This window comes from Felis catus, chromosome B2 (assembly GCF_018350175.1).
Source record: "Felis catus isolate Fca126 chromosome B2, F.catus_Fca126_mat1.0, whole genome shotgun sequence".
Taxonomy (NCBI): Eukaryota; Metazoa; Chordata; class Mammalia; order Carnivora; family Felidae; genus Felis; species Felis catus.
Window position 1 is genome coordinate 98,243,049 of NC_058372.1, and position 21,579 is coordinate 98,264,627.

The 21,579-nt window shown below is 40.8% G+C and overlaps 1 protein-coding gene across 10 annotated transcripts in view; it reads left to right on the forward strand.

The window, feature by feature from the left end:
• CCDC162P (coiled-coil domain containing 162) overlaps positions 1-21,579 on the forward strand; it is a 175,365-nt gene that overhangs the window by 121,854 nt on the left and 31,932 nt on the right. For 8 of the 10 annotated variants that reach the window (XM_045058585.1, XM_045058588.1, XM_045058586.1 and 5 more), the window contains 4 exons: positions 597-767; positions 12,358-12,587; positions 13,733-13,871; positions 15,318-15,438. In XM_045058585.1, coding sequence (XP_044914520.1) covers positions 597-767; positions 12,358-12,587; positions 13,733-13,871; positions 15,318-15,438 — 661 coding nt within the window. The remainder of the gene's footprint in view (positions 1-596; positions 768-12,357; positions 12,588-13,732; positions 13,872-15,317; positions 15,439-21,579) is intronic. The other 2 variants (XM_045058589.1, XM_045058590.1) reach the window with 1 other exon arrangement.

Genomic DNA, 21,579 nt, shown 5'->3' on the forward strand with positions numbered 1-21,579 from the left:
AAAAGTATTAAACATGAAAATCAATCATAAATTTGCTCTGAAATAATACAGAAGTGGAGAGTGATGAAGGTAGGGGCAGGATTGGCCACAGGCTGATGGTTCTTAGGGCTGGGTGGTGGGAACTCTACTGTTTACTTCTGTATAGGCTCAAAATTAAAAAGGTTTGGGTGTTTTAAAGTAACATAGTAAGAATGGTTAAAAAAAATAAATCATATTTCCCCCAGTAGGAGACAATCACCGTTCACATTTTGGTTTATTTTTTCTAGTACTTTCCCTATGCATACATGTGTCTCTATCTGTACTTTCAAAAGAAAATTGATATCACACTATGCATTCGCCATATACAAATACCACTCACTGTAAAGTGCTGGGAAATGGACTTCCATACAAGGCCAAAAGTCTGATATGTTCAAGGAGGACTTTCAGCTAGAAATGTTACTCTGATTTTTACAGATTTTTCTAATAGTGGAGAGGGCGGGGCTTATAAACACAATTATTCCTAGTTTTCTCCCCCAAAATCATGTATAAGGGATACATAGAAATCTTCAAGATGGGTGTTTTGTTTCATTTTGTTCTTTGTTTTGTTTTGTTTTTAGCTGTGCCTCTGTAGGCTGAGTGACCATGATCTGAAGGTGGCTCATGGAGAGCTGGTGGGCATGCAGCTGCTTTTGGAAGATGTGCTTCTGAGCAACTATCATATGATCATGGAGGATCATGGAGGATCCCCCCAGCAAGACACACTGGACAAAAACACACAGGTACTCTTGGTGAGCAGTCTTCCTAATTGGTCAGTGCTGTAGTGTACTGAAGGACCTTCCCCCTCCTTTGTCTGACAGCCTCTTCCAGTGGGTCCCAAGACTGGGCTAATGCCACATGGGAGCAGCGGATTCATTTCTTTTCATTTTAAAAACAGAACAAAGTTTGTAAGAGGTCCATTGAAATCAAACGGGACAAATAATCCAACTGGCTGGGTTTCCTTGTGAGTCATACACATTTAGGACTGGAGTTGGGAGGACTGGAGGGGTAGGACAGAGACCCTGGGCTCTCCATCTCCACCCCGGGCTCTCATCTTCATTACTCAGCTAGCCTTATGGACTCCTAGGTGAGCACTCCCTCCTCTGGACTTATCCCTGAAGCTCTAAGGCAGCAAGAGCCCCTGGCCCACTTGGTGTCATAACTGGAACCAATTCTGCACATATGTGGGAACCAGACAGGGACTTGTCTGGACACAGGGTGAGCTAGCTGGTGCTCCCATTTAAAGAGCCTCCTTTTGAGAGCCCAACTTTCTGAGAGATGTCTGCAGCAGCCATCTCCATTTCCTCACCTTCAACGCGCTCCTCAGAAACTGTGCTTTGTCACCACTGAGACCACCCTCATCAAAAGCACCATGGTCCTTGTCACTAAATCCCCTGGATACTTTTCAGTGCCCCTCCAACCTGACCCTTGTCAGCATTTGACACAGTGTATCCTTCTTGCAGCCTCCCTGCTGCTGGCTTCCAAAGCACAGCTCCCTTCCTCCTTTTCCTCTGGCATCGGTAGCCATGCCTTCTCAGACTTCCCCGTAGACTCTCCTCTGCCTCCTGACTCCCTTCTTCCTCTGCCAATCCTCAAAGTGCTGTTTTTTTGGGTTCTGTCCTGCTACTACCACCAGCAGGGCTGCATTTTGACTTCCACAACGCTAGCCACACTGTCTTTGTAGGCCCTTTCCTCCATAAGAAAGCATTAAAAGTTATAGTTTACAACTGTGTTAATATACAAAAATTAATATCATATATTAAAACACTTTATTCAGCCTCAGTATCCTTTTCCTCTGATTTTAAAAGAAATTAAGGGGTGTCTGGTTAGCTCAGTTGGTTGAACATCCAACTCTTGATTTCGGCTCAGGTCATGATCCCAGGTTCGTGGGATTGAGCCCCACATCAAGCTGCATGCCCAGCCTGAAGCCTGCTTAGGATTCTCTCTCTCTCTCTCTCTCTCTCTCTCTCTCTCTCTCTCTCTCTCTCTCCCCCTCTGCCCTTCTCCCTCACTCACACTCTCTCTATATAAAATTTAAAAATATAAGAAAGAAATTAAAACATTCTGTGAGCCCTGGGCACTGTGCCTTCTGTGTCTAATCAAGAAGTTTCCCCTGAATACTATTAATACTACTGTTGGCTATGACTGAGATCTTTTCAGAATGCTTTAGTAATTATTAGCTTCTTTAATCTTCCCAGTAATTCCATGAAATAGATGCTTTGATTATTCTCATTTAATACTGAAGCTCAGAAAGGTTAAATGATGTGCCCGAAGTCACATGCCTATTGAGGCAGGAAACCCACATTCCAACTTGACAGTCTGCCCTGGAGCTTCCTTCTACTCTTATCTGCTACGTTGTTCCACTCCGCAGCCGCTCCCTAGGCACGCTCATCTGCTGATGACTTTCCTGGCTATAACTCATGCGATGACCATCTACCTGTCTTGTCTGAATCTCAATCCTGTCAGATTCATGCGTTCAACTTCCTTGTTCCATCCCAGAGACACTGTGTCCCCAGGTGAGCTTGTTTCACAGCCCAAAACTTGCTCCTCTTTCCATATTCCCTCTCAGTTAACCACCACCTGCCCAACTGCCCAAGCCAAAAAATCTGGATGCTCATCTTTGACTTCTCTCTATCATACCCCATAATCAGACACTGAGTTTTACTATCCTGTTATTTTAATATCTCTCAAGTTTGTCTCCTATTCCCCATCTTCCATCACCACCCCCGAATCAGCATCATCTCCTACTATTAGGTTATGTGCATAATCTCCAATTAGATCCTTATATTCACTCTTGCCTTCTTCCAGCCATTCACCAGGATTATTTTATTTTATTTTATTTTATTTTATTTTATTTTATTTTAATTTTATTTTTTAAGTTTATTTTTATTCTGAGAGAAAGAGAGAGCAAGTGGGGAAGGGCAGAGAGAAAAGGAGAGATAATGCCAAGCAGGCTCTGCACTGACAGTGTGGAGCCTGATGTGGGGCTTGAACTCACAAACCATGGGATCATGACTTGAGCCGAAATCAAGAGTCTGATGCTTAACCGACTGAGCCACCCAGGCACCCCTTACCAGAGTAATATTTTAAAATGCAAACCTGATTATGTCCCTTCCCTCTTACAGCCCTTCAGTGTCCTCCATATGTCCTGAGAATAGGATCCAAATGCCTTAACCAGCCCTTTACTACCTAGCCTCTGCTGATATTTCTACCCTCAACTTCTTTCATTTTATCAAATGTACCGTGCTTTCTTTCCTCAGTAACTTTGTGCAAGCTAACCCCTCTGGTGGAAAATTTCCTTCTCCTACCTCTCTATGTTATCATCTGATTAATTCCCACTTATCCTTCAGGTTTCAACTCCCACGTCACTCTTTCCGAAGCTTTTTCTGATTTTTCCACCTTTGAGGTGATTGATGCCCTTTTGTGCCAATTAGGGTGCACCTGCTATAAGTAACAGGTTGCCCTACTAGCCATGAATTAAATTAGCAAAAGGCATTAATCTTGCAAAGCAAGTCCTTAGACTTGCCTCTTAAGGAGGCAGTTTGGGTTGGTGCAGTCACTCAGGTTGGTTTATGCTCCCGCTCTGCCATTGTGGGTATGTCAGCAAAATGTCTCCTTCATCCATGTAAGATGAAAACAGGAGCAAAAAAAGCTTTCTCCTTAAAGGGCTTTATCTTTTTACCAAGAAAGAAAATCCTCTCCAGAACCTTCTAATAGCCTTGTAATAGATTTTCCTTGTGTCTTACTGGCTACAATTGAGTCACCAGCCTACATCAGGAAAATTCGTGGAAAAGGTAGAGTGTTTAGATGTGCCATCTAAATTCCACAACAGAATTAGATGTTTCACTCAGATGGAGCATTTGCAAAGCAAGCATTGGCACCAAGTAGTACCAAGATCAAGAAGCATGTTGGGCCTTTGGGCCCTCTGTTGACTATTTCTTAGTCCTGTTTTTGATGGATTGCCATCCTTCCCTGACACCCCCACTGTCCCCCACCTTTGTTCTTTACCTTGTCTCCTGTTCCTTCTTCCATCCTTTAAAACACTTAGGAAGAGAAGACTTCTCTTAATATGAATATATTAACAAGGGAAGTTTGCTTTAAAGTTATGGTTTATTTTAACTAGTTTAATGATATGATTTATTTTATTTAAGAGTATTTAATATTCATAGATAACAGGAGACAATGGAATATATACTGCCCGTGAGATAGGACCCTGGGTTTCCTGGCCCCGCTGTGCAACCCGTGCTGTGATCTCTTAGACCTCAGTCTCTAAAATGGAAGTCATGGGCCTTTAAAACTGTGGTCCCAGGAGCCCTGGGTTCCTCAGAGGCAAGTTGGAGGTTTTTTGTGTATTTTTTATTTATAATGCCTTTTTAAATTGAGATGTAACTGACATACAATACTATATTAGTGTCTGGTGTATGCATTGCAATGATCATCACAATAAGTCTAGTTACCATCTGTCACTATACAAAGTTAATACAATATTATTGACCGTATTCCCCATACTAGACATTATATCCCCATGATTTTTTTTTAATTTTATGACTGGAAGTTTGCACTTCTTGATCCCCTTTACTCATTTAGTCCCCCAAACCTCCTCTCCTCTGGCAACCACCAATCTGTTCTCTGTCTCTATGAGTCTTAGTTTTGTTTTGTTTTTTAGATTCCACATATAAATCAAAGCATGCAGCATTTGTCTCTGACTTATTTCACTTAGCATTATACCCTCAAGATCCATCCATATTGTCACAAATGGCAAGACTTGATTCCTTTTTATGGCTGAGTAATATTTCTATGTGTGTGTATAATCACATCTTCTTTATCTGGTCATCCATCAATGAACACTTGGGTTGTTTCTCTGTACCTTGCCTATTGTAAATAATGGTACAGTGAACATGAGATGAATATATCTTTTCAAATTAGTGTTTTCATTTTCTTCAGGTAGATACCCAGTAGTAGAATTGCTGGATCATATGGTAATTCTATTTTTAAGAGGAACCTCCATACTCTTTTCCATAGTGGCTGCACCAGTTTACATTTCCACCAACTATGCACAAGGGTTCTCTTTTTACCATATCCTTGCCAATAATTGTTATTTTTTTGTCTTTTTGATAATAGTTATTCTGAAAGGTGTACAGTGATATTTCATTCTGGTTTTTGTTTGCATTTCTCTGGTGCTTAGTGATGTTAAGCATTTTTTCATATGCCTATTGGCCATCTGTATGTTTTCTTTGGAAAAACACCTATTCAGATCCTCTGACCAATTTTTAACATGACTTTTCTGGGTTTTTTTTTTTATTATTAAGCTGTATTACTTCTTCATGTATTTTGGCTATTAACTCCTATTACGTATGTGATTTGTAAATATTTTTTTTCCCATTCAGTAGATTACATTTTTGTTTTATTATGGCTTCCTTCACTGTGCAGTAGCTTTTTAGTTTGATGTAGTCCACTTGTTTACATTTTTTCCCCACCTGTTTACTTTTACTTTTATTTACCTTGCTTTTTCTCTTGCCTTTGGAGTTAGATCCAAAAAATATTACTAAGACCAATGTTTTGGGGTTTTTTTTAAACCTTTATTTATTTTTGAGACAGAGAGACAGTGCAAGCAGGGAAGGGACAGAGAGAGGGAGACACAGAATCTGAAACAGGCTTCAGACTCTGCACTGTCAGCATAGAGCCCGATGTGGGGCTTGAACCCATGAACAGTCAGTTCATGACCTGAGCCGAAGTCAGAAGCTTAACTGACTGAGCCACCCAGATGCCCCTTACTGAGACCAATGTTAAGGATCTTACTGCCTATGTTTTCTTCTAGGAGTTTTAAGTTTCAGGTCTTATATTCAAGTCTTTCATACATTTTGAGTTTATTTTTTATATGGTGCGAGATAGTGGTCTGTTTTAATTTTCACATGTAGTTGTCCAATTTTCCCAATACCATTTATTGAAGAGACAGTTGTTTCCCCATTCTATATTCTTACCTACTTTGTCACAAATTAATTGATCATATATACATGGATTTATTTTGGGGCTCTCTGTTCTGTTTCATTGACCTATGTGTTTACATTTATGCCAATACCAGGCTATTTGATTATTACAGCTTTGTAGTGTAGTTTGAAATCAAGGAGCATGATACCTCCTCTAGCTTTGTTTTTCTCAAGATTGTTTTGGTCTTAGGGTGCTTAGGTGGCTCAGCAGGTGAAGGCTCTGACTCTTGATTCCAGCTCAGGTCATGATTTCACAGTCGTGAGATTGAGCCCTGAATTGGGCTCTATGCTGGGTATGGAGCCTTCTTAAGATTCTCTCTCTCTCTCTCTCTCTCTCTCTCTCTCTCTCTCTCTCTCCCCATCTGTCCTTTCCCCTACTCCGCTCTCTCTCTCAAAAAAAAAACAAAACAAAACAAGATTACTTTGGTTATTTGGGGGTCCTTTGTGGTTCCATATAAATTTTAGAATTATTTGTTCTAGTTCTGTAAAAAATGCCATTGGAATTTTGATAGAGATTGCATGAATCTGTAGATTGCTTTGTGTAGTATGAATATTTTAACAATACTAATTCTTCTAATCCATGAGCATGGATTATCTTTCCACTTGGTGTCTTCCTGAATTTCTTTTAACAACAACTTATAGTTTTCAGTGTACAAGTCTTTCACCTCCTCAGTTAGGTTTATTCTTCAGTATTCTTTTTGGTGTGATTGTAATCTCAATTTCTCATTATGATAGTTTGTTATTAATGTATAAAAATGGAACAGATTTTTGTATATTAATTTGGTACCCTGAAACTTCACTAGATTCATTTATTCTAATGTTCTTTTGTGGAATCTTTAGGGTTTTCAACATGTAGTATCATGTCATCTGCAAACAGTGATAGTTTTACTTCTTCTTTTCCAACTTGTATGCCTTTATTTCTTTTTTTTCTTGCCTAATTGCTCTGGCTAGGACTTCTAATGCTATAATGAATAAAAGTGGGGAAGGTGGGCATCCTTGTCTTGTTCCTGATATTAAAGGAAAAACTTTCATCTTCTCACCATTGAGTATATTAGCTGGAGGTTTGTCATATATGGCCTTTATTACATTGACAAGCATTTCCTCTCTACCTACTTTGTGGAGAGTTTTATCATAAATGGATGAGAATTTTTGCAAATATTTTTTCTGTGTCTGTAGAGATGATCATGATTTTTATCTCCATTTTATTAATGTGGTGTATCATGTTGATTGATTTGTGGATGTTGGACCATGCTTGCATTCCTGAAATAAATCCCATTTGATCATGGTGTATCATCCTTTTAATGTATTGTTTAATTTGGTTTGATAATATTTTGTTGAGGATTTTTGTATCTGTGTTAATCAGGGATATTGGCCTGTAATGATTTTTGGAGGGGGTGATGTCCTTGTCTGTTTTTGTATCAGGTAATGCTGGCCTCATAAAATGTGTTTGGAAACATTCCCTCCTCTTTAATATTTTGGAAGTGTTTGACAAGGATAGATATTAAATCTTCTTTGAATGTTTGGTAGTATTCACCAGCTGTCTGGTCTTGGACTTTTCTTTGTTTGGAGGTTTTTGATTACTGATTTAATCTCCTTACTGGTAACTGGTCTATTTTGATTTTTTTGTTTTTTGTTTTTTTTTATGATTCAGTTTTTGAGGATTGTAAATTTGTAGGCACTTGTCTATTTCTTCTAGATTGTACAATTTATTTGTGTATAATTGTTAATAATTGTCTCTATGATCCTTTGTATATCTGTGGTATCAGTTGTAACTTCTGATTTTTATTTCTGATTTTATTTCTTTAAGCTCTCTCTTTTTTTTCTTGGTGAGTCTAGCTAAGAGTTTCTCAATTTTGTTTATCTTTGCAAAGAACCACCTCTTTATTTTATTGATTTTTAAAATTATCTTTTTAGTCTTGATTTCATTTATTTCTGCTCTGATTTTTATTATATCTTCCTTTTACTAACTTGGGCTTTCTTTCTATCACTTAAGGCCAATGTATCCTTATTGATTTTTCTGTCTGAATGATCTATCAATTGATGTAAGTGGGATGTCAAAGTCCCCTACCATTATTGTACTGCTGTCGATTTCTCCCTTTAGGTCTCTTAATATTTATTTTATATTTTTGGTGCTTTACATTGGATGAATATATATTTAGAAATGCTTTTCCTTTATTATAGTCTTTGCTTTAAAGTCTATTTTGTTTAAAGCTACACCAGCTTTTTTTTTTCATCTCCATTTGCATGGAATAACCTTTTTCCATCCCTTCACTTTCAGTCAGTGTGTGTCCTCACTTATGAAGTGAATCTCTTATAGGTAGTATATAAATATGCCTTGCTTTTCTGTCTATTCAACCACTCTATGTTTTTTTATTAGAGAATTTAGCCTATTTGCATTTATTTTAATTATTGATGGTATGTACTTATTGCCATTTTGTTACTTGTTGAGTGGCTGTTTTTGTAGTTCCTTTCTGTTCCTTCCTTTTTTTCTTTCTTTCTTCCCTTCTGGTTTGATGACTTTCTTCAATGTTATGTTTAGTTTCCTTTGTCATCTTCTTTTACGTAGTTAATACGAGTTTTTGCTACACAGTTATTTTGAGGCTTGCATATATCATCCTATGTATATAACTATCAATTTTAAGTTGATAGCAACTTAAATTTGAACATGTTCTAAACTCTATGTTTTTATTACCACACCCCTTCACATTTTATGTTTTTGATATCATATTTTACATATTTTTTATTTTATGTATCTCTTAACTAATAATTGTAGTTTTAGTTAATTTTACTTTTGTCTTTTAACCTCCATAGTAGCTTTATAAGTGATTAACTCATTATCTTTACTATACATTCACCTTTTCCAGTGATATTTTTACTTTTGTATGTATATTTGTTATTAATTAGTGACATCTCTTTTCTGCTTAAAGAAGTCCATTTAACATTCCTTGTAAGGCCAGTTTAGGAATGATGAACTCCTTTAGCTTTTGCCTGAAAAATTCTCTCTCTTCTTCAATTCTGAATGGTAACCATTAGGTAGAGCATTCTTGGTTGGAAGTTTTTGCCTTTCAGTACTTTGAATATATCATGCCACTTTCTTTTGGCCTGCAACATTTCTGCTGAGAAATCTGCTGATAGCCTTATGGTGTTTCTCTTATAAATAATAATTTTTCTCTTGCTGTTTTTAAGATTCTCTCTTTAAGTTTTGACACTTTAATTAAAATGAGTTCATCTTATTTGTAACTCTCTAGTATTCCTGAACCTAGATATCTGTTTCCTTCCCTAGGTTAGGGAAGTTTTCAGTCATTATGTCTTCAAATAAGTTTTCTGCCCATTTCTCTTTCTTTTCTCTTTCTAGGACCTCTATAATGCAAATGTTATTCTGCTTGATGTTGTCTCCTAGGTCTCTTAAGCTATCTTCATTTTTTAAAATTCCTTTTCCCTTTTGCAGCTCTGTCTGGGTGAATTTCATTACTTTGTATTCCAGCTTGCTGACCTGTTCATCTGCTTCATCCACTCCGGTGTTTAACCCCTCTAGTGTATTTTTCAGTTATTATATTCTTTAGCTCTATGGACTCCTGTTTCATACTATTATATTTTCTATTTCTTTGTTGAAGTCCTTACTATGTAAATCCATTCCTCTCTCGTTTGGTAAGCATCCATTACCCTGAATCTTTATCAGATAAAATCCTTATCTCCATAGCATTATGACCTTTTTCTAAGGTTTTATCTTATTCTTTCATTTGGAATATATTTTTCTGTTTCCTCACTTTGCTTGACTCTCTGTGTTTGTTTCTATATATTAGGCCAGACAGTTACCTCTCTCAGCCTTGGCATGCTCTTGTGCAGTTGATGAAAGTTCTCATTCAACCTTGCCCTAGCTCTTAGTTGTTTCTTGTGACTTTGTGATTGTTGGATCAACTTGATTTATTATTGATAATGTCCTTATGGTCGAGATGTACCAGAGCCTGTCAGTGTTCTAAGGGGAGGAATTTCATTTAGCACCAAGTTTCAGGCTAATCGAAAGTCAGACCCTCAGGTAGCAGCTTTTAAAATATGCAAATATAGTCTTGTGGGGCCACAGTCATAATTCCTGCTGCCTCCAAACCAAAAGATCTGAAGGTGTCCTTGGGTGACAGTTGCAAAATGTAGGACTCTAGACGAGTATATAAACTCCTTTCTGTGAGGTCTTACTGAGCTGTATCGAGGTGAAGGGGGTGCACAAGGATGGTGTCTTCCTGCTTAATGTTCCCTGGGAGCACTTCTGTAGCCTCTAGATGTATGGAAAACTTGAAGCCTGTTCTTCAGCCTGAAGCCCCATGATAAGTAAATGGGCTTTTGTCGCAGGAAGGCAAGGTTGTGTCTCAGTTGGCTGTCTGCAGTGCCCTGGAGTGGTGGCCTGCCAAGTACTGTCTTTCTGATTCTTATATTCCCTTGGAGCTCAGGAATGTCAGCCCCCTTGGCCGTGAGGGCCAGGCAGTCAAGGAGCATCCTCTGTATGGATTGCACATATCCACTGGCTTAACTAAGCAGCTAGAGAGTGTAGGGGGTGGGGCACACTCTCCAGCTTAGAAAGGCAGCAGGAAAGGGTCTTGACTGCATGTGCCCAGGGGTTTCAGGAATGCAGCAGGAGAGTGCCTTGTCTGGGTGCATATTCTGGCTTTAGGCTCAGAGCAGAAAAATGCCAGGACTGCTCACAGTTGCCAGCCCCAACCAGTGAGTGGGGGAGTGTTGCAGCCACCTGTGCTCACCAACCAGCTTTAGTTCGGGAGTGGGAGACTGCTGCTACTGCTTGCTCTTGCCTGCCCCAGCTGGGGAGCAGGGAAGTGTTGGCACTGGTGCCTGCTCTGGCTTCAGCAAGGCAAAGGGGATAGTGCCACAGTCCATCGCCCCGCTTGTCTCAGCAAGGTGGTGGCGGAGAGGATTTTGCATCTGAGTTCACCCACCTGTGCTAGCAGGATAGGTGGAGGGTGAAATATTGGCATCTGCCAGTGGCATCCTTCATCTCTGGGGAAAGTCCAACTGCCCCTGCTCCTCCAGCAGATGCTTTTAGATCAGCAAATAAATCGCCTTCACATATAGTCTAGGCGCTTTTTAAACTGGCATTTTTTAACTGGGTCTTTGGGTGAAACTGCACACAAGCCCTTTAAAAGGAGCATCCTGGGGCTTTTTGAGCAGAGGGGGCCGATTACATGGCCTCCACGCTGCCCCCTCCCAGTCACCATGTTCAGCCTTGGCCTGTTGAATATTTTTGGCCACTGCATAAGATGTCATTTGGTGAAAATTTTCTGAGGATAAAGCAAATCTGGAAGTGCCTGGGTTAGCTTGCTGTTGAGTAGGTAGGTCACTTGAGGGGTTGTCAGCTGTGTGCAGGAGCTGCTGGCTGTCTCCTGGGTCTGGCTGGCCAACTCTGCCTCTGACCAAGACTCTTTCTGGCAGCCACGCCTTTCTTTAGATATGTTACTAGTACTGATCTGGGATCCAGTTACACGAGGTGGTTCTTCCTGTTCTGAGCCAAGAAACTTGAGCCTCTGAGGTGCTGTTACCTGAATGTTCTCTGAGGCCCTTCTTGTCATAACATTATGATCCAGGTTTGCCACCTTTTCTGCAAAGGAATATTCCTTTTCCTGTGACTGAGACACTGTCATCAGGCTGAGGTTCCTGGACACAGGTCCCCATTTTGTCTGTCACTCTCTGGGTGACCCTGGACCTCACACCACTGGCTGCTGGAGAGGGGACCTGAAAACCTTGTTCCCTCTAATTCTCCAGGGCTCATAGCAGTCCCTCAACAAACACTTAAGGAAAGCACCAATGAATGAATGAACAAATAATCCTAAAGTATAATTGCCTATTGAATAATAAATTCAAATTAAGAGACATGTGAACTTTTAAAGGATGGGAGAAGGAATAGGAGATAAGGTAAATTTAAGTTTCCATTTCTTCACCCACAAAATGAGTAAAATCCCTAATTTAAGGTTTTATTACAGCTCCACCGTGATGGGGAATTAAATCTCAAGTGTGTTGAAAGGCACTTTCCAGAATGCAGAGGCTGAACATGAAAGGCTCCGTTTTTCAAAGGCAGATAAAATGTTAGTACCCAAGTAAAGAGTTTTTAAAATGAGTGGTTCAAGACCCAAGCAGGAAGCTGAAATGGAGACATTTCCCTCTTTTCTGTATACTGTCTATTTAGGAAGGATGTTTACTCTCTCTAAGCTTTAAATGTGCTATAGGCCTGCAAACCATTCCTCCTGGGGAGAATAGGCCTTCTCCAAAATGTTCATTCTGCATGGGCTGCATGTAAAATGTCATCGCATATTGACCTATGATCAATAAAGAAGAATTTCTATAATGCTTTCAGCCAGATTTGTCCAGAGTGCCAGGATTCAGAAGTCAGTTCCAAAGCAGCCCCAAGGTCTCCGAGCTGCTGAGGGGCCCATGCAATACGATGATGTCTCTTGCTTTCCTGAGATCATTTCTGGTGCTGTGGAAGCAGCTGGAAGTGCTGAAGGACCACTGGGGCCAGCTCAAACTGCAAGGCCAGGACGGCAGTTCTGTCTCCCTCCACAACCAGTTCTCAGAACTCTACAGGTAAGTGTTGCTAAGGTGGAAATTCTCATGGACGAGTGGAATCTGAGGCTTGGCACATTCCTGTCCCTTGCTCTGAGGGAGAGATTTGGTCCATGAATTCTGGTATGCCCAGCCCCACCGAGCTCAGAGGAAGCTGGGCAATATGTCTCTATAAACAGTGCTTTACAGGAAAAGCTGGGTTCTACTGAATTCAGGGACAGTGCTGGGTTCCACTAAGCAATACTGTACATCATTTACCCAGAGTTCTGTCCCTGGGAACTTGTGCTTCTCAAGTGTTCCCATGGTGCTGACTCTAAGCTTTTTTAGTTCATAGGATCCCAGCAAGCACTGGGTAGGGATATGCTGCTGCTGTGAACTCTTCCCTACTTTCTACCCCATTAGACCCAAGTGCTGAGTCTCTGAGAGTTTCACCCACTACGGCCAGAGGTATAATATGGTGCAACATGAGATCTTAGGTTTGTGGGATGGTAGGGTGTTTTCACACTTCAGGCTCTGCCTGGGATGAATTAGCTGTCAGAAAAGATATGTTGCCTCTTCCATGTGTCTGTTATCAAACAAGCATTTACCATCCTTGGACCTTACTGGGCATAAGAAGATTCTCTTTGGTGCCATAGTCCTTGTGGTCTATTTTATGAATTATCACAGTCAGCTTTCCTGGTAACTAGGGAATGAGAAAACTTGTCAATTTTTTTTAAAGTTTATTAATTTATTTTGAGAGATAGCACAAGTAGGGGGAGGGGCATAGAGAGAGAGAAAAAGAGAGAATCCCAAGCAGGCTCTGCACTGTCAGTGCAGAGCCTGATGCAGAGCTTGAACTCACAGACCATGAGATCTTGACCTGAGCTGAAATCAAGAGTTGGCTGCTTAACCGACTGAGCCACCCAGGTGCCCCAAAACTTGTCAATATTTTGAAGACTAAATGAAGACTAAAATTAAATGTGCCCAGTGGGAAAAGGCCTAGGATTTAATATTGACTAAGGGTGCAACAACTATAGTGAATTTAGATGTCGATGTGAGTATCTAAAATGGGTTGGGAGGTTTATACATGATGACAGGAGACAGAACATGAATGAAAATAATTGTCAGAGAATCTGAATGAGAAAAAATATGTTTGTTTACTAATTTTGGTCTCTCTTCTTTAATAGAACTGACATCCTCTACCCCAGCATGAAAGCTATAGCTAGGCGGATGGGGAAAGAAGATGAATTTGAAGATCTCATAATAAGTAGTCAGTCTATTCTTCCCCCTGAAGGAGCTTCAGAAATTGAAATAAAAATTCAACAGGTATGCAGGAGCCATTTTGAATTTGACTTTGAAAATTTGCTTTATGGCGTAAGCATGTAATACTATAGATACACCAAGTGGTTTTTTTCTAAGACATTAAGTGTAGATTGTAGGTGTGTAAATCACTGAACAGGCTCAGAAGGAACTAAGTACCTAAAGGCATGTAGGGCTTTGATTAAGCAAATAACTACCCCTAATGTTCCCATTTTGTAAGTCTGAATCTTCATATTTTGATTTTCCTCAAATTAAGGTGGACTACCACACAAAAAAAGACTGTGATAGAGAACATAACCACTAGCATCTTAAACATAAAATCTAGGGGTACCTGCGTGGTTCAGTTGGTTGAGCGTCTGACTCTTGATCTCAACTCAGGTCATGATCTCACAGTTCATGAGTTCGAGCCCAATGTGGGGCTCTGCTCTGACAGGGCAGAGCCTGCTTAGCATTCTCTCTCTCACTCTCTCTCTGCCCCTCCCCCACTCGCACTGTCTCTGTCTCTCTCAAAACAAATAAATAAACTGAAAAAAAAAAAAACATAAAACCTGGCACACAATTATCTGCCCCCACACACACCCATGGCAATGGAATGTATTTAAAATAGCTCCTGTGATTTTTTTTCTTCTGAGAGTAAGACCACGCAATTTATGCACTAATCCATTTGGTGTATGCTAGATGATCTATGTGAGAGGCTGTTTTCCCAAGTGTTTGTTTACCTTTGTCCTAGGACATAGACCCAATGTGGCTGTGCTCACTGTCACAGGCAAACAAAACCTCTAGCTGTTTGAGTGTCAACCCAGAGATTCACGTCCCCTGAACATCAAGGAGAATTCAGCTCCCCCGCCTCCAACATACACACATCCCAGTCCCGAATCGCCTTGCTTACCCTTCTGAATCCTGGTTCTCTCTAGTACCTGGGGTCCTCTGACAGGGAGAAATGTGGGCCCAACAAGCATAATGGATAAAGTAAGGGTTCATGGTTATTGGGAAAATTTTCTATTGGTCATGTTTAGAATTTTAATCTTCTCATGAAATCCCTCTGGATGTCTAAATCAAGTTTCAGGCCCAGGGGTTTCTCTTGCAATAACAGCTCATGAAATTCCTGGCCACATTTAGAGACCCCCAAACACATGAGGTCACCTCAGACATTGAGCACTTTGCGATTTAGCAGAACTTGGTTTAAAAAAATAAAATAAAATAATAAAAATAAATAAATAAAAGGTTATGTTTTATCAGTGGGGATGTGGACCAGGAAAAGATGCTGATCCCCAAAGAGGTATATCTACGGTCGCAGAAGTACTTAGAAATCCAAGAAAGGAACCCTTTCGTCTTCCCCGGGAGAGAGTAGCTAAGGGACAGCACCTAATCCCAGACCCTTCTGCAGGAATGTGACTTGGGAGCTTAGAGTATAAGCTGAGTGTAGAAAGTGACTCAAACTTCTTACTCTAGCTTCAGAAGCTTCTGGAAAATCTTGAAATTCATATGATCCAGGAAGTATTAAGAAAAGTTAAGAGAGAAAGAGCACTGGTTGTATCAGAAAAGTCCAAGGACCAGGGTACTCTCCCTACAGGTAAAGTATGTTTATTTTATTACTTTACAAAATAGCATTTATTGGTTTTTTCCTAATTATGAAAGCAATCCATGTGTCATTTTCATGGTAAAAAGGTACTATAATGTCCAGACAATGATATAAAAATTACTTTTTAATAACTTGGCCCAGAGAGAACTATTAACATTTTGACATATTTCCTTCCACTTAAAATCTTTTAAATAGAAAACATTTGTTAAGTTCAGTTTCAGCTCTGTTGATTAACTCATAACTGAAATAAAGTTGAAATGGGGAAAACATATAAGCTTTTCTTACTTGTAATATATTTAAGTGCACGTATGTATTATACATATATATAACATATAAATGTGAAAATCTTACAAACACATGTATTTGGGGTGGGAAGGTAATCAAAATTATTTCCTTTCATCTGAGCTCTAAAGTCAGGGTCACTTCATGGACATGTGATCTGCACACTCACACAGGATTCAGGGGTACTTGGGGCTTAATGTTCTATGGCTGCCATCTTGAAACTCTTAATTTTGACTAAGAGTTTGTGTTTTGTAAGTGGAATCCAGTGAGTCAATGGAGAATGCACCAAGACTTGGAGCCTTGCCTTACATGAAGTCCTGCTTCTTACTGCCTCCCCACCTTGCCGAATGGCTCTTAGCTACCTATTCGTCTGCTCTCTAGTACCCTGGGTGCCCCTAATCTCCCCCTGACCATCCCCACCAGGCCATTGCTGCTGCCCTCCACTCCAGGGAGGGGGGGGCAGTTGCTCAGCAGGAGGAGGATGGGGATATGTGTACCTAGGAAAAACTCAATGACCCTAGTCTGGCAACATCATGGTACATCTAATGGGTGACTCGGTGGGAGCAAGCCTATTGCCTATCCTTAGATTTGTACAATATCCCAGGACAGAGGCTACAATACCCTTGGGATTGCCTGTCCACAGTGGGCCCCTGGGAGGGAAAGATGCCTGGTTCAACTTCTCCACCCCTGGCCAGGGCACAGAACCTCAGTTCAGTAGCTACACAGGCACTCATGCTCCCAGTCACAGGGTAGAGCTCCTCGGAGTGAGTGTCTCACTCTCCTCACAAGCATTCCCATGCCTAGAGAGTACAACATTAAAAACAAATAAAAACACCATGACAGGTCAAGAAAGAGACTGCAGAAGAAAGAAAACACTATATTTTAGTATCTATAATGGTGCTTTTCTTCCCTGCTTTTTGGAAAAGAGGCCCTGCATTTTTATTTTGCACAGCGTGCCATAGATTACGTAGCTGGTCCTGTCTGAACTGTCTACTCCTAACTCCTACTAATTCTGTAGGAAAATTCACAACCTTTGAACCATGGAGGGGTTGTTTGACTAGCAAACTAAATTAGATTTTCTTCTTGAGACAAAGTCCACAGACATTATAATGTTAATTAATAACATCTGTCCTCACCTAAGACATTGTCATTTTATCAGTGCTTCGAGTAATTGAATTCTATAAACAGGGCTTTGGCAGAAGGCTGTGCAGTGAGAGGGCAAGCCACTTCTCGGCTAGGGCTGTCACCAGAGAGCTGAATGTCACCAGAAAGCTGAGTGTGGTTGAGCTTCATTTACAGAACATTTAACAAGACACAAAAAGCACGTGTTATTGTGCTGTGATGGCTGCTTCCAGGCAACTCCCCTCTGAGTCTTGGGAGAAAATCCACAAGTGCACAGCAGGTGCAACCATCTTCATGTTTCAGGCTGTGGTTTAATGAGACACCCAGATGGGGGGCAAGGGACAAAACTTTTTTGCTTTGTGGCTCTGTGTGCTGCCTTGTGCAGGGTGCTGTCAGCTGTGCTTGGAAAGAGCCTCCATAAGGGGCTGGTGGGAGTTAGGCAGAGGGGCGGGGTAGAGTTTTATTTATTTATTTATTTATTTATTTATTTATTTAATTTTTATTATATGAAATTTATTGTCAAATTAGTTTCCATACAACACCCAGTGCTCATCCCAAAAATGCTCTCTTCAATACCCATTACCTACCCTCCCCTCTCTCCCACCCCCCATCAACCCTCAGTTTGTTCTCAGTTTTTAAGAGTCTCTTATGCTTTTGCTCTGGGGTAGAGTTATTTTTAACGCTGCTAACATTGATATTTTCAAAACTTAGGGGCACCTGGGTGGCTCAGTCGGTTAAGCATCCGACTTCGGCTCAGGTCATGATCTCGCGGTCCGTGAGTTCGAGTCCCGCGTCGGGCTCTGTGCTGACAGCTCAGAGCCTGGAGCCTGTTTCAGATTCTGTGTCTCCCTCTCTCTCTGACCCTCCCCCGTTCATGCTCTGTCTCTTTCTGTCTCAAAAATAAATAAACGTTAATTTAAAAAAAAGATATTATCAAAACTTACTTTGGCTAGAGTGTACTGGCCAATTGTAAACTCTTGTTCAAATTCTGTACTCATGTACATGTAAATGCCAATAGTGAGGCTGTTTTCTTATTGTTGACTCAATGTGAGTATCCTCCTGTAGTGAGTTCCCTCAGTGCAAGTGATGGAGTCCCCACCGTGTGCCTGGTGTTCTTCAGTGTAGTCTTCCTGAGACCTCTGTGGGCTAGGAAACTTCGAAGAAGGCAATAAAACCTTGGAATCTCCACCTTCCTACTGCTCATCTCAGTGGCAAAAAGCAGTCATAGTGGATGGGGCTTCCGACATGGGCCACCCTTTGAGGTCAAGGTTACCTTGGGGTTAGGGATTTCTACAGAGGGAGTTGGGAATGGAGACTATTGAGATCCAGGGGACATGCCAGGCTCTTGTCCTTCCCTCAGGGTCTCCTCTTTCCCTGTTGGACAACTCTGGTGTCTATGTTTGTGCCTGCCAGAAATCAGCCCTCTAATACTTCTCTATCTTTTCCCTCTTTCCCACCTTGTCTTGGAGCTTAGTCTTCTTCTAGAGCTTCTGAATGGGTTTCCAGTTTGTCAGTGAGCATCCGAAAATGCAGCAGCCACACCTGGTCCAGTGTTGGTTTGTGATAGCTGAACTAGTGCTCCCCTGGGAGCTTTAAAAAGCAGCTCCAGACAATCTTATTCAGCCTCAGGGCTTGGCTTAGCATAGAGATGGGTTCCACTGATTCAAAAAGGCTCTGCTATTCTCCATATTTAGCATTTTAGCATTCAAGTCATTTTTAATTGATTTTCTCAATTTCTCTGAACATTTATAAGGTCAGCAGTCTCCAAAGTGGAGTGCATATATCCCAGGAGTGTGGGAAGAAAATATTAAAACTTCTAAGTAGATTAAATCCATATGTAAGAAGTCACATGTCACACTACACACTGAGGTGTCCTGAAGTGACCACTTGGAGGCAATCCACAAGCAAGCACTAAGAAATAGTAAAGACAGGGGTGCCTGGGTGGCTCAGTGAAGCGTCCAACTTCAGCTCAGGTCACGATCTCATGGTTTGTGAGTTCGAGCCCTGTGTCAGGCTCTGTGCTGACAGCTCAGAGCCTGGAGCCTGCTTCAGATTCTGTGTCTCCCTCTCTCTCTGCCCCTCCTCCACTCACACTCTGTCTCTCTCTCTCAAAAATAAAATAAACATTAAAAAATTAAAAAAAAAAAGAAAAAAGTAATAGTAAAGACATTTCTAATCCTGGTACATGCTTATCTTCAGCCACAGTCTGAGGTTAAAAAAGATAAGTTAACCACATCTGATAAGAAGTCAGACAAAAAATTTCAAAAGGTCAAGAAAACTTTAGGAATGTAGACTGAGCTCCATTCTCATTGTTAATGAGCCTGGCCCTGAGTACATCATACTATACAGTATTAGCCAGTGATAGTGTTGTAGGTAGTTAGAAATACACAAATATACATATGTTAACAGTGAGTGGACAAAAATGTTTTGCTTAAGGGAAGCACAATCCAAACACTTAAAAGAGGGTGGCCGAGGCCAGCATTCCCAGCAGTGTGCCCTAGAACACAAGTTCCCCAACATTCTAGGGCAGGAGTTCTCTCATGCACCTTGCACTAACAGACTCCCAGGCTGCCTGAAGCTTCCCATTCCCTTCTTAACACAAGCTGGCAAAATAGTCATTAATCACAGTCTTTGGATTGCCTGTGTTTACCTAGCTTCACTGATCATTGTTTGCTTCAAACCGGTTTATGCCACTTTTATTTGTCATTGTGTGTGGGTAATTTAATTAAGTATTATATAAACCAATGAAATGGGAGTACAAAAAGAGATCTTCTCAGTAAAAATCGAGTTGAGGGGTGCCTGGGTGGTGCAGTTGGTTAAGCGTCCAACTCCCGATCTTGGTTCAGGTCATTATCGAGCCCTGCATCAGGCTGTGCACTGATGGCATGGAGGCTACTTGGGATTCTATCTCTTCTCTCTGCCCCTCCCCTTCTTGTTCTCTCTCTATCTTGCTCTGTCTCTCTGTCTCTCTCTCTCTAAATAAATAAACTTAAAAAAAAAACAAGTTGAAATGGATAAACTGTGGTACATCCAGTCAATGGAATATTATTTAATGCTAAAAAGAAATGAGCTATCAAACCATGAAAAGACAAGGATAAAAATGCACATTACTAAGTGAAAGAAGCCCACCTGAAAAGGCTACACATTGCATGATTCCAACCATATGACATTCGAGAAAAGGCAGAACCATGGAGATAGCAAAAAGATCAGTGGTTGCCAAAGGGTTAGAGGGGAGAGAAAGATGAACAGGCAGAACACGGGGATTTTAGGGCAGTGAAACTATTCTTTATGATAATATAATAGTGGATAGACGCCAATTATACATTTGTCAAACCCATAGTTTCACCAAGATTGTGAACTGTAATGTAAACTATGGACTTTGGGTGATAATAACATGTTAGTGTATGCTCATCAGTTATGACAGACATACCACACTGGTGTGGGATGTTGATAGTTGGGGAGGCTGTGTGTTGGAGGCGAAGGGGGCAGGGAATATATGGGAACTCTCTGTACCCATCTGCTCAATTTTTCTATGGACTTAAAACTGCCCTTAAAAAATGACACATTTGGATTTTTTCGTGGTCTTTTTATTTTTTCTTCATAAAAAGAAAGAAACAAGTAAACAAACAAATACAACAAAACACACACTAGGAATTGTAGACCATGTACTATGTGTTATGGTTTATAGAAGAAAGATAGTACAGAACTCCAATGTGTGGGCACATACAAAGGAAAGACCTAAGTTCTATATTAGAAAATTGGCAAATGTTTGTATATTTATATATTTTTAAGTTAAATAAAATGTTTAAGGTACTACGTGTCATTTTTTAAGCATTCTCTGGTTTATCAGACTTCTTTTGATCAACCAACTCTTAGTCTTGATTGGATAAGAGGATTTCTACTGCGTTTTGCAGGGGTTGTGGGGGAAAGGTTTTATTTGTTGTCAAAGAAGTTTGGGAAACTTGTGGTAAATAATGCTAAAAAGATTTCTTTGCTCTAGACCTCAGAGCCTTTACTATCCTACTGTGCACTGTAAATCTCCAGGAGAGAGAGTATGAAATGTTCTTTACCTTTATTTGACCACAGAACCCTTTTCTCCCCTTGGGAATATCTATCATCAACTCAACCGTTCTGGGGAGCAGTTTGAGAAACACAGGAGTACAAAATACATTGCTTAAAGCAATAAGGTTTCAACCTACCCACCTTCTGGGGGAACCCTGGTGGTCAGGAGAACAAGCTTGGTTGGCAGTTGTGTGCCTTCAAGTTTCAGTTCTGCTTGGCTCAGGACCCAGGAACCACTCAGGCACAGAGGCCGGTGGTTGTGTTAGAGAAGTGAAATGCTACCAAACCAAGATATGCTTCCTAGAGGGAGGAGGCTGCATAGGGGTGGGGGGAGCATTCATAGAGGGAGAGAGGGGAAGTGGTTTGGCGAGGAGGAAGTCAAAGTTTCCTCCAGCCAAAGGACCTGGGCACAGAATGAAAGGAAAGAACAAAACCCTAATTTGACCCCCAGTGTGCTGTCTCTTTCCCACCTCCATGCTAGTGTCAAAAACTGCTTCATCTCAGAGAAGCCACAAACACAACACACAATGAAAATGAGACACATTTAGAGACCACCAACTCCGCTTGGCCAGAAATTACTTATCTTGGATGAATTCTATTCTCCCTGGCTTCCCCTGACGCCTGCCTACAGATGTACTTGTATGTCTGAACTTGAACTCATGAGGA